This window comes from Nicrophorus vespilloides, unplaced genomic scaffold (assembly GCF_001412225.1).
Source record: "Nicrophorus vespilloides isolate i.1.1-1 unplaced genomic scaffold, Nicve_v1.0, whole genome shotgun sequence".
Lineage (NCBI taxonomy): Eukaryota > Metazoa > Arthropoda > Insecta > Coleoptera > Silphidae > Nicrophorus > Nicrophorus vespilloides.
The window spans coordinates 27,694-38,683 of record NW_017099390.1 but is presented as its reverse complement, the minus strand read 5'-3'; the positions used below and the strand labels follow the sequence as shown (position 1 = coordinate 38,683).

General features: G+C 37.6%; 2 protein-coding genes across 2 annotated transcripts; one reads left to right on the top strand and one right to left on the bottom strand.

The window, feature by feature from the left end:
* Positions 1-314: 314 nt before the first annotated feature.
* LOC108564442 (transcription elongation factor SPT4) lies at positions 315-1,061 on the top strand. Its single transcript, XM_017923487.1, has 4 exons — positions 315-499; positions 562-668; positions 757-812; positions 868-1,061. The coding sequence occupies exons 1-4, from the start codon at positions 437-439 to the stop codon at positions 984-986; spliced, it is 345 nt and encodes a 114-aa protein (XP_017778976.1). The 5' UTR covers positions 315-436; the 3' UTR covers positions 987-1,061.
* Positions 1,062-1,147: 86 nt separating this feature from the next.
* LOC108564441 (intracellular protein transport protein USO1-like) lies at positions 1,148-10,377 on the bottom strand. Its single transcript, XM_017923485.1, has 3 exons — positions 10,136-10,377; positions 4,595-4,735; positions 1,148-4,402 (listed from the first exon to the last, which is right to left on the bottom strand). The coding sequence occupies exons 1-3, from the start codon at positions 10,152-10,154 to the stop codon at positions 1,389-1,391; spliced, it is 3,174 nt and encodes a 1,057-aa protein (XP_017778974.1). The 5' UTR covers positions 10,155-10,377; the 3' UTR covers positions 1,148-1,388.
* Between the last annotated feature and the right edge of the window lie 613 nt (positions 10,378-10,990).

Sequence of the window (10,990 nt, the reverse complement as noted above, 5' to 3'; positions counted from 1 at the left end):
CCAAACATTCAGCTTTCATATGCACCTTTTGGATTCATTCTAGGTATTATAGTTTTCGAGCAAATCAATGATATGTAAAAACACTGCTTTTTCGAGCATTTTTTAAACTTTGAACAGGAATTACAGCCAAACGGCTAAAACCACAGTAATATATCGATACATGCTAGATTCCCCAAACATTCAGCTTTCATATTTATCTTTTGAATCTATTCTATCTTTTATAGTTTCCGAGAAAATCAATGAAATGTGAAAACACTGCTATTGAATATGTAGCGTGTATTATGGTTCTAGTAGCGTACAACATCAGATGTTTGGCGCTGTAAACATTCTAACCTATCAATTAGCTTTCCAATTCGATTGGTTTGTGCCTTTGCCAGTGCTTGCGTCTGTTTGGGTAATTTTGCTTATTTAATTAAGTTTAATTGATCTTTGAGCGATGGAGACTGTTCCAAAGGATTTGAGAGGACTCAGGGCATGCTTGGTTTGCTCCCTTATTAAGGTAAACAAAATAATCAATAACGATTTGTATGTTTTTTAATGTTAATTGTTTTCTGTTTATAGACTTTTGATCAGTTTGAAAACGATGGATGTGATAATTGTGATGATTTTCTGCGAATGAAAAGTAATAAAGATAATGTGTACGACTGCACTAGCTCCAATTTTGATGGGTACGTTTATATGGTAATAATCAAATATTTCAATTCTAAATGTAATATGTATAAATATAATATATGCTACAACTTTTTCCTTTTTTAGAATGATAGCTGTGATGAGTCCGGAAGACAGTTGGGTCTGTAAATGGCAGAGAATCAGTGAGCGATTAAACAAATTATTTTTCATATTTTCTAATTTGTATAATTTTTGCAGGTCGATTTTGTAAAGGAGTATATGCAATTTCTGTGTCGGGTAGATTACCAGCTGGTATTGTAAGGGAAATGAAGAGCAGAGGATTAATCTACAGGCCGAGAGATACAAGTCAGCGATAATGTGTGTTTCATAAAAATTTATATTATTAATATTATTTTTTTTGTAACAATTCATTATACATAATACAACAGTAGTGTTATGTGTGTGTGAAATACAACCCTACGCCAAGAGATTTAATTTATGTCGGAAAGGCAAAGTTAAGAAAATTAAAGGAGACGTAATAATTAATAATAGTTATTTGAAATTATATAAAAAAAAAAGAAAAAAAACACATAATTGTATAGATAAACCCGCTGCATGAGCAAACCCTCGATTCTCTCTCAATTAATAAATATTCGAAATGGTTTTCGATATTGAAATGTTGCTCTAGGTGGTCTCGGTTATCAGGCAAGACAGGTTTTTGATTTTGTCTTCGACTAGAAACATATTTCCATTATTTATTTCCACGCAACGTTTCCACATTATTTATGGAAGAGGCTGGTGGTTTTGGTGAACATTGCTGCTGCTGCTGCGTCCCGGGTATCGTCCAGATCCTCGTGCGTCTGCTGTCCTTCAATCTTCGCCTGCTGTCTGGCGTTTTCCAAGAAACTGGCGGCTCCAGCGAACTTCTGTTCCAAGAATCCACCAGCCTTGCTGCCGAGGGCTTGCACGTTGCTCTCCAGTGCTTTCGCCTTCTCCGCCAGTGCCCGTTTCGTCTCCTCCGCATATTTATCTGCATCGGATAACTTCTGGCTGACTCCTTCGGCGAACGCGTGAGTTTTCTCCTCCACCTTCTTGTTGATATCCTCGTTGGTTTTTTGCAGCTTGTGATCCATCGATTTACCGAAGTTCTGCACTCCTTGCGCGACACCCTTCAGTCCCTCATCCACGGCCTGCTTCTTCTCCGCAGCGTAGTCCCTCACAGTCGTCGCGCTCGTCTGGATTCCTCCGATCAGAGCTTCCTTCTTTTCATCGGCCGTCTTCTTCGTCTCCTGCAACTTTTCGCTGACAGTCTCTGCAGTCTGATGCAGTTTCTGATCCACAGCCTTGCCGAAATTGTTGAGACCCTCCGCCATCGCGGCCTTTTTCTCCTCGGCCGCTTTACTGGTCTCTTCCAATTTAAGATTGATGTTAGCTGTCGTCGTTTTCAAACCTTCACCCAAAGCATGCTTCTTCTCAGCAGCGTAATCTCGGACATTCGCAGCGGTGTTCTGGATTCCGCTCGCCAGAGCCTCCTTCTTTTGTTCCGCAGCCTTCTTCGTGTCTTCTAAACGGTCGTTAATATTATCAGCGGTTTGATGCACTTTCTGATTCACGTTTTGTCCGAAACTGTGCAGACCTTCGGCCATCGCAGCTTTCTTCTCTGCGGCAGCCTTATTGGCATCTTCCAACTTTTGATTGACGTTAGCAGCTGCAGTCTTCAGTCCTTCATCCATAGCGTGTTTCTTCTCCGCAGCGTAATCTCTGACATTCGTAGCGGTGTTCTGGATTCCACTTGCCAAAGCTTCTTTCTTTTGTTCAGCAGCCTTCTTTGTGTCTTCCAAACGATCGTTAATATTATCAGCAGTTTGATGCAACTTTTGATTAACATTTTGTCCAAAGTTACTTAAACTTGCAGCCATCGCAGCTTTCTTCTCTTCTGCAGCCTTATTGGCATCTTCCAAATTTTCATTGATGTTGGCGCTGGTACTCTTCAAACCCTCATCTACGGCTTGTTTCTTTTCCGCTGCGTAATCTCTTACGTTCGTTGCGGCAGTTTGAATTCCACTTGCCAAAGCTTCCTTCTTTTGTTCAGCAGCCTTCTTTGTGTCTTCCAAACGATCGTTAATGTTGTCTGCAGTTTGATACAACTTTTGATTAACATTTTGTCCAAAGTTACTTAAACTTGCAGCCATCGCAGCTTTCTTCTCTTCTGCAGCCTTATTGGCATCTTCCAACTTTTGATTGATGTTGGCGCTCGTATTCTTCAAACCTTCATCTACGGCTTGTTTCTTTTCCGCTGCGTAATCTCTTACGTTCGTTGCGGCCGTTTGAATTCCACTTGCCAAAGCTTCTTTCTTTTGTTCAGCAGCCTTCTTAGTGTCTTCCAAACGATCGTTAATGTTGTCTGCAGTTTGATGCAACTTTTGATTAACATTTTGTCCAAAATTACTTAAACTTGCAGCCATCGCAGCTTTCTTCTCTTCTGCAGCCTTATTGGCATCTTCCAATTTTTGATTGATGTTAGCCGTCGTCGTTTTTAATCCCTCATCTACAGCATGTTTCTTTTCCGCTGCATAATCTCTAACGTTCGATGCGGTCGTTTCAATTCCGCTGACCAAAGCTTCCTTCTTTTCCTCAGCAACCTTCTTCGTGTCGTCCAACTTTTGGTTCACGTTCTGTCCAATGTTATGTAACCCTTCGTCCATGGCGTGTTTCTTTTCAGCCGCGAAATCTCTCACATTGGATGCAGTTGTTTGCAGACCGGTCGCCAAAGCGTCCTTCTTCTCTTGTGCAGCCCTATTGGCATCTTCCAACTTTTGATTGATATTAGCACTTGTACTCTTCAGTCCTTCATCCATAGCGTGTTTCTTCTCCGCAGCGTAATCTCTGACATTCGCAGCGGTGTTCTGGATTCCACTTGCCAAAGCTTCTTTCTTCTGTTCTGCAGCCTTTTTGGTGTCTTCCAAACGATCGTTAAAATTATCAGCGGTTTGATGCAATTTCTGATTCACGTTTTGTCCAAAGTTATTTAAACTTGCAGCCATAGCAGCCTTCTTCTCTTCCGCAGCCTTACCGGCATCTTCCAACTTTTGATTGGCGTTAGCAGCAGCAATCTTCAGTGCTTCATCCATGGCCTGCTTCTTTTCCGCCGTGTAATCTCTCGCGTTGGCCGCCACGGTCTGAACGTTTCCGACGAAAGCATCCCTCTTTTCTTCAGCCACCTTCTTCCCATCCTGCAGTTTCGCTGTCACATCGTCGACGGTTTGATCGACGCTTCGGCCGAAACCGTGCAGTCCCTCAACGACGGCCGCTTTCTTCTCCTCCGTGGCCCTCTTCGACTCCTGAATTCTCTGCTCGAGATTCCTTCCGAACTCTTGGATGCCCGCATTCTTCTCCGCGGCAAACTCCTTCGTTCCGTCCAATTTGTGGCCCAGGTAATCTCCGGTCTGTTGGAGCTTTTGGTCGACGTTGTCGTGCAGAGCGGTCTTCATCTGCTTCACATCGTCGCCAACCTTTGTTGCCGTCTGCTTGAGTCTGTCGTCGATGGCTTTGGCGTCTTCGGCCGCAGCCCTTCTCGTCTCCTCGTACTTGCGACCGACGTTATCCGCCGCCCTCTTCAGACCATCATCGACGGCCGCTCGAACGTCTTCCTTCTTCTCCTGCGTGTATCTTCCCGCTCCATCCAGACCGCTCTCGATCCTCTCGCCTGTCTGCTTCAGTTTGCATGCGAGCGTCTGATCGGCTTCCCTCAGGTCGTCCTTGATCGCCTTTCCCAAATCTTTGCTCTCTTGCGCTAAACAATAAACAAAGACATTAATTGATTAAGATTACGTCACGCCAATTTATTTATTTAATTATCCGACGTTGCTCAGCAACTTACGCAATATCTTCCTTCTGTTACCATAGCAGCGTTAACAAAACAAAAGTATATTATTTATATATATATATATTAATCGATTATTATTTGTTTTAGATTGATCAGTACCTGCTGTTGCGCCAAGAGTGTTGAGGTCATCCTGCGCTTGAACCTTGGCCTTGTCAAGGTCCTCCTCGGCAGCCTCCGCCACCTCCGTTCTTCTCCTCTGGAAGATCGAGCCGATCTTGCAGCCGAGGCTTCTCATGGACGCTACGAAAGAAACGAAAATTGTAATGCAAATGATCACATCACCTGGATCTCAATGACATAACGCTGAGCGTGAATCAGAGAGAGTTCTGGTCGTTGCGGCCTTGGGAGGCGCTCGCGCTGAGTTCACGCCGCAAGAATTTAACATAAATAACGACAAGCGGTAACGTATATAATGATAATAATAATGGTAAGGTGCAAAGAGCGATTTGCTTTAGCCCTGACAGCGCAAATATCCTTGAAGTGTCCTAATGTCGCGCAAATTCCAGATGCGAAAGAAACAAATTTCGTGCACCAACTGCGCCGCATTATCGGTGCGTTTTTTTTGGCGGATTCGGTCATCGGTTTATAAAAAGTCCGCGCGCGGTTATTTTCGACCGCACGGAGAGAGAGAACAACAATATTTTTGTTGAGCTTTACATGGAAAATAACCGCGTCGCGCGAAATATTCGGTAAACAGCATTTGTTTGTTGCGTTTCTTCGACGATTCCCAACGCCGGCCTCCTTCGTATTTATAGAGAAATTGCATCGTTCCGTTTCGACGACGACGCACACATTGATCAATTGCTAAACTTATTTCCAATTAAAAATTAGATCCAGATTGCTTAAATGAATCCTGCGGGAGCTTTGGCGCCGATCGATCGTGAAAGTGATTGTAAATTGCGTGCGTATAAATATATATTTATAGGCTGAGCGTAATGCCAAATGGCCGAACGGTATAAAAAAAATAATTTGTATAAATACGTGCGCGAAGAATGCACCATTCTTGTTTTATAACTAACTTGCGCCAAAAATAAATATTACAGGAATAAAAAGAAAATATACAACGAAGTAAAAGCAATTTTAAATTTAGGTTTTCCTGTGTGATTCACGCGATTCTCTAGCCACTGCATAAGCGTCGCATAATGTTAATCCGCACTAACTGCATATTTTATATACAGTGGAACCTCGCTTAATGAATTGTAAGAAAAATTACTCGCTTAACGAGTTGTCGTGTCCCGGGATGGAATATCTCTGGACACTGTGGAATAATTTGTTGTATTGTCGATGTGGTGTCCTAGTGGGTTTTATGGAAGAGTCTTAGATTAAAGTCAGTGTATTTAATAGTATTTATTTAACACTTAGATGCTTCAGTGTCTTAATCTAGCTTCCAGTTACTACAAGCTTAGGTTGCTGGTCTTGAGTAGAATAAAACTAGGACTAGGTTCTTCCTATAACTCACATGAGTTTCGGACTAACTAGGACTAAGTTCTTCCTAGGACTCACATAAGTCTCGGACTAACTAGAATTCACTGAAAATAACAAAAAGTGTTGGCGTTAAAGGCGCCGGCGGGAGTTTTTATGTTAGCCCTTATTATTTTATACATGTTTATGTATGCAAGTCATTAAGACTTTGAACAAATACCACTTACGAAGTGGCCATAACTAATCATCGTGTAACGACTATGCTTAATCAACATGTTGTGCACAAACTCAAAGGACAAATCATAGAGTCATAGTCCTAGCTAGTAGCTAGTCCAAGTTAGTTTTAGTCTTAGTGGAGAGTCCTAGTTAGACTCATAAAAACCCTAGTAACAAATCTAGCAAACTGGAATCTAGACATAGAAGTTATTAATAAACTTATAGTGAATAATAACGTGTTTATTATCATAAAAACTCCAACTTCACCTCTAGCATTCCTTAAAAACTCTACTAGGACTATACAACGATATAATTACTAGATATTCCACAGTGTCCAGAGATATTTGAATCCCGGGACACGACAGTAGAGTAAAACTAGGACTAGGTTCTTCCTAGGACTCACATGAGTCTCGGACTAACTAGAACTTACTAAAAATAACAAAATTGTTGTCTTATATGTAAGAAGACGTACTGAATACAGAATAATATTCTAAGGCTAATTTGCCATAATAAATCTTACAATAAAACTAGCAGAATATGAGAAACCAGAGAGTTTTAGTTAGTTTTAGTCTTAGTGGAGAGTCCTAGTTAGACTCATAAAAACCCTAGTAACAAATCTAGCAAACTGGAATCTAGACATAGAAGTTATTAATAAACTAATAGTGAATAATAACGTGTTTATTATCATAAAAACTCCAACTTCACCTCTAGCATTCCTTAAAAACTCCACTAGGACTATACAACGATATAATTACTAGATATTCCACAGTGTTCAAAAGATATTTGAATCCCGGGACACGAGATTAAAACTAAGACTAGGTTCTTCCTAGAACTCACATGAGTCTCGGACTAACTAGGACTCACTAAAAATAACAAAATTGTTGTCTTATATGTAAGAAGACGTACTGAATACAGAATAATATTCTAAGACTAATTTGTCATAATAAATCTTACAATAAAACTAGCAGAATATGAGAAACCAGAGAGTTTTTCCAAAAAGTTTTTTACCTCCATTCAGGTCGATAAACTTGTCGTGGGAACTTTCCATAAGACTGTACTTGGTATACAGTACTCATAGTATTTATTAGTATATATATATATTAATAATAAAGTGATTGGACACAACAGAGTGACGATGAGAAGAGAAGTCCCGGATTGTGCGCCTGCCACATCATTTTCAAAACTTGTTTATACATATTATGTGTATTTTTTAATATATTAACCATCTTCGATCTTTTCTATGTCATCTTTGTTTAAAGCGAACTATACTTTGCAAATATAATTTGTGTTTGCTGTAAATGAAAAACACAAATGTTTTGTGTCCAACCATTATTATAATATATAAACACACTATGTACGCTTTTTTATATAAACAAATATTAAAAGTATAAAGAGACTTCCAACAAGTCCCCGATTTGATACAAGTAATATAAACAAATATAGACTCACTTCACCGTGTGTGAATTGGAAAACAGTTTCTAGTTTTAGTGGTCATTCTAGTTGCATCTTAATGTTGTTTGTGATCACAAAATTTCCAAACTTGTGTTCAGACATGTTATTTGTGTGTTTTTTTTTGTGCAAAATGTAATAAAACTTGCATGTCTCCGAATAAAAAGCCATAGAATAAACATAACAATAGATATGAAAAGCAAAATCATGAAAAATTGAGACCAAGTTATAGTTTTTTCTCCGGCATGGAACGGATTATTGTAATTTACATTAGTTTATATGGGAAAACGTGTTTCACTATAAGAGTAAACTCGTTAAGCGAGGTTCCACTGTATATATTTAAAACTAAATCTTAAAATAAATGGGATTGCGACTTGTATAAATAGAGAAACATCAATTAAACTTAATTGCAACGCTTTTCTGATTTAAGCTTAATTAAACAATTATATCTTAAGTGATACAATTATATCTTCATACCTATTTCATTACTTATAGTATTAGCTTTAAAATAAATATTAATTTTCATTTGAGTCTTTCGTAGTTTTCAAGATATAGATAAAAATGTGAAGACACTACTTTTTAATAATCTTTAATTAATTTTATCAAATTTTGCAAGAATATCATGCACAATTAGTAAAAGTTACAATTATATTATTATACTCATTTCATTACCTATAGTTTTAGCTTTAAAATAAATATTAATTTGTATTTGGATCTTTTGTAGTTTTCAAGAAATAGGTCGAAATGTGAAGACATGTTTTTCAATAACCCATAATAAATTTATTTAAATTTTGCAAGAAAATCGTGTGAAATTCATGAATGATACAATTATATCTTCATACCTATTTCATTATTTATACTTTTAGCTTCAAAATAAATATTAATTTTCATTTGAGTCTTTTATAGTTTTTAAGATATAGATAAAAATGTGAAGACACAACTTTTTAATAATCTTCAACTAATTTTATCAAATTTTATAAGAATATCATGCGAAATTAGTAAAAGTTACAATCATATCATTCTACTTATTTCATTATCTATAGTCTTAGCTTTAAAATAAATATTAATTTTTATTTGGATCTTTTGTAGTTTTCAAGAAATAGGTCGAAATGTGAAGACATGTTTTTCAATAACCCATAATAAATTTATTTAAATTTTGCAAACTTGTGTTCAGACATGTTATTTGTGTGTTTTTTTGTGCAAAATTTAATAAAACTTGCATGTCTCCGAATAAAAAGCCATAGAATAAACATAACAATAGATATGAAAAGGAAAATCATGAAAAATCGAGACCAAGTTATACTTTTTCTTGTCCGGAATTTACATTAGTTTATATGGAAAAACGTGTTTCACTATAAGAGTAAACTCGTTGAGCGAGGTTCCACTGTATATATTTAAAACTAAATCTTAAAATAAATGGGATTGCGACTCGTATTAATAAAACATCAATTAAACTTAATTGCAACGCTTTTCCGATTTGCGTTAGTGAACTTGCGCTTAAATTAACATGAATCTAAAACCGGTCATTACTTTAGGCTTAATTAAACACAGCAAAAAGTAACTGTTTTTTCTTTTTATTAATTCAAATTAAGAGCTAATTGCGTGAACCAAGAATGCATTATTTAATCATTGTTAAGTTTACTTTTCAAGATTTGTATATTTGTTCAGGAAATTTAAAACAGAATATTCTATTTATATATACTAATCTACTTAATTAAAGATCAGTATTACTATTTTCATTGTTGTGCGTTTCGGTAATCAGAAACTGGATGGTTGTAATCGGTGATTTTCTGTACTTCGCGTGCAAAAATTTGCTTACATCAAAAGTGTATACACACACACACACTCGATCTCTGCAGTAAACAATAATTTGCGTGTGCATGTAAAAAAACAAAGATCAAGTTGCGTAAAATAGTAAACGGAACGTTTTGATTGGTGTTTTAGGGTTGTTCCAAAACAATCGCCATGGCAATTAAAAAGACGATTAATTAATTTCCGAGCGGTGCTTAATTACTGCATTATTCATATCTTAATGATGATGATGATGGAGGAATGAACACACGTTTCGTTTCATCATCGAAGGGAAAATCATTTTTTTTGTTTAATTAGTTTATTTTGACTAATCTGCATTAGTCGTCGCCTTTGCAAATTATCAGGCGTTTCGTTAATCTCGCTGTTTACATAACTCGCCCCCATACGTCTAATTGCTATGCTCTCTTGCCTAATTGTTAATTTGCAATTGATTCATAATAGAAATCTGCTTGATGTTCGCTTTATTTAACAGTTGAGAATGCAATTTCCGCTGTGCGTGCGGACGCGTAAAGATAATTATCAAATATTTTCAAGTTCTTCTTTTTTATTTAAGTAAAAAGAGTGGAATGTAAAGTAGTGTCAGCGATGATTATAGTCGATGACGTGATGCAAGTTGTACAATTTCAATACCTAGGTCATCTTAGGCGGCGCTGAAGAAGTAATGACGTAATGTCATCATCATCATCTTATTATGAAACTTCAAAATTACCATGGAAACTAAAGTTAAAATTTGCGACTTACTCGAGAATGCGGAAAACATGTTGTCCGTGCCGGTTCGAAAACAAATGAATAAAATAATAATTAAGTAATTCCGATGTGTGTGCTGTCTTCTGCGGTCTTCTGCTTAAGTCACACTCTCTTCTAACTCTGTTAACGCTCGGCTCGCGTCTAAAAATACGAATCGCGTACGGGCATATCGCTCGCCTCGAATGGTGTTCAGAGTCGAATCGGTCCGACTGACCTTTCTAAAAAAGCGAATCGCGCGACGCAGAATCTACTTACTCATACTTTTTCTCTCCTTTCCGCATTCGATAAACCCGATCGCGTCGTCTCTCTCTCTCAGCTCCACCGGTCATCCAGTTGGCGTTGGCGGGAACAATTGTTTACGCTGCATTCAATCGCAATTTAGCAATTACACCGATTTCGCTGGAAAACCAACTTGTTCGTGCTCATCTTTATTTTCGGTCGAATGAAACAACTTTATTTGTTTTTTTTTTACACTTGCAGAAGGAATTCTGTGCATGAGTCAACTCTGTAAATACAATTAGATGCTGACGTACTAAATCATATAAACGCATTTGCATTTGAAAATAATGATAATTTATGCAATGATCATTTGTTTCGTTTTTGAGAAACACTGCTGTATTTATTAGTGTTTGAAAATGATGGGAAATAAATTGCGCGCGCTCGTTTGGTTGCCTATAATGAGGGATTTAAATAAAAATAAAAAATATCGATCAGTAGGCTTCGGATCAATTATTTGATTAGATTCGGATGTGCAATCACTGAGATTTGCGTGCAAAGTCGACTGACTTCTGTTTCCTTGTAGATGGAATGCACGCACGGCTATCGCGATGGGAATGTGTTTCGTGCGTG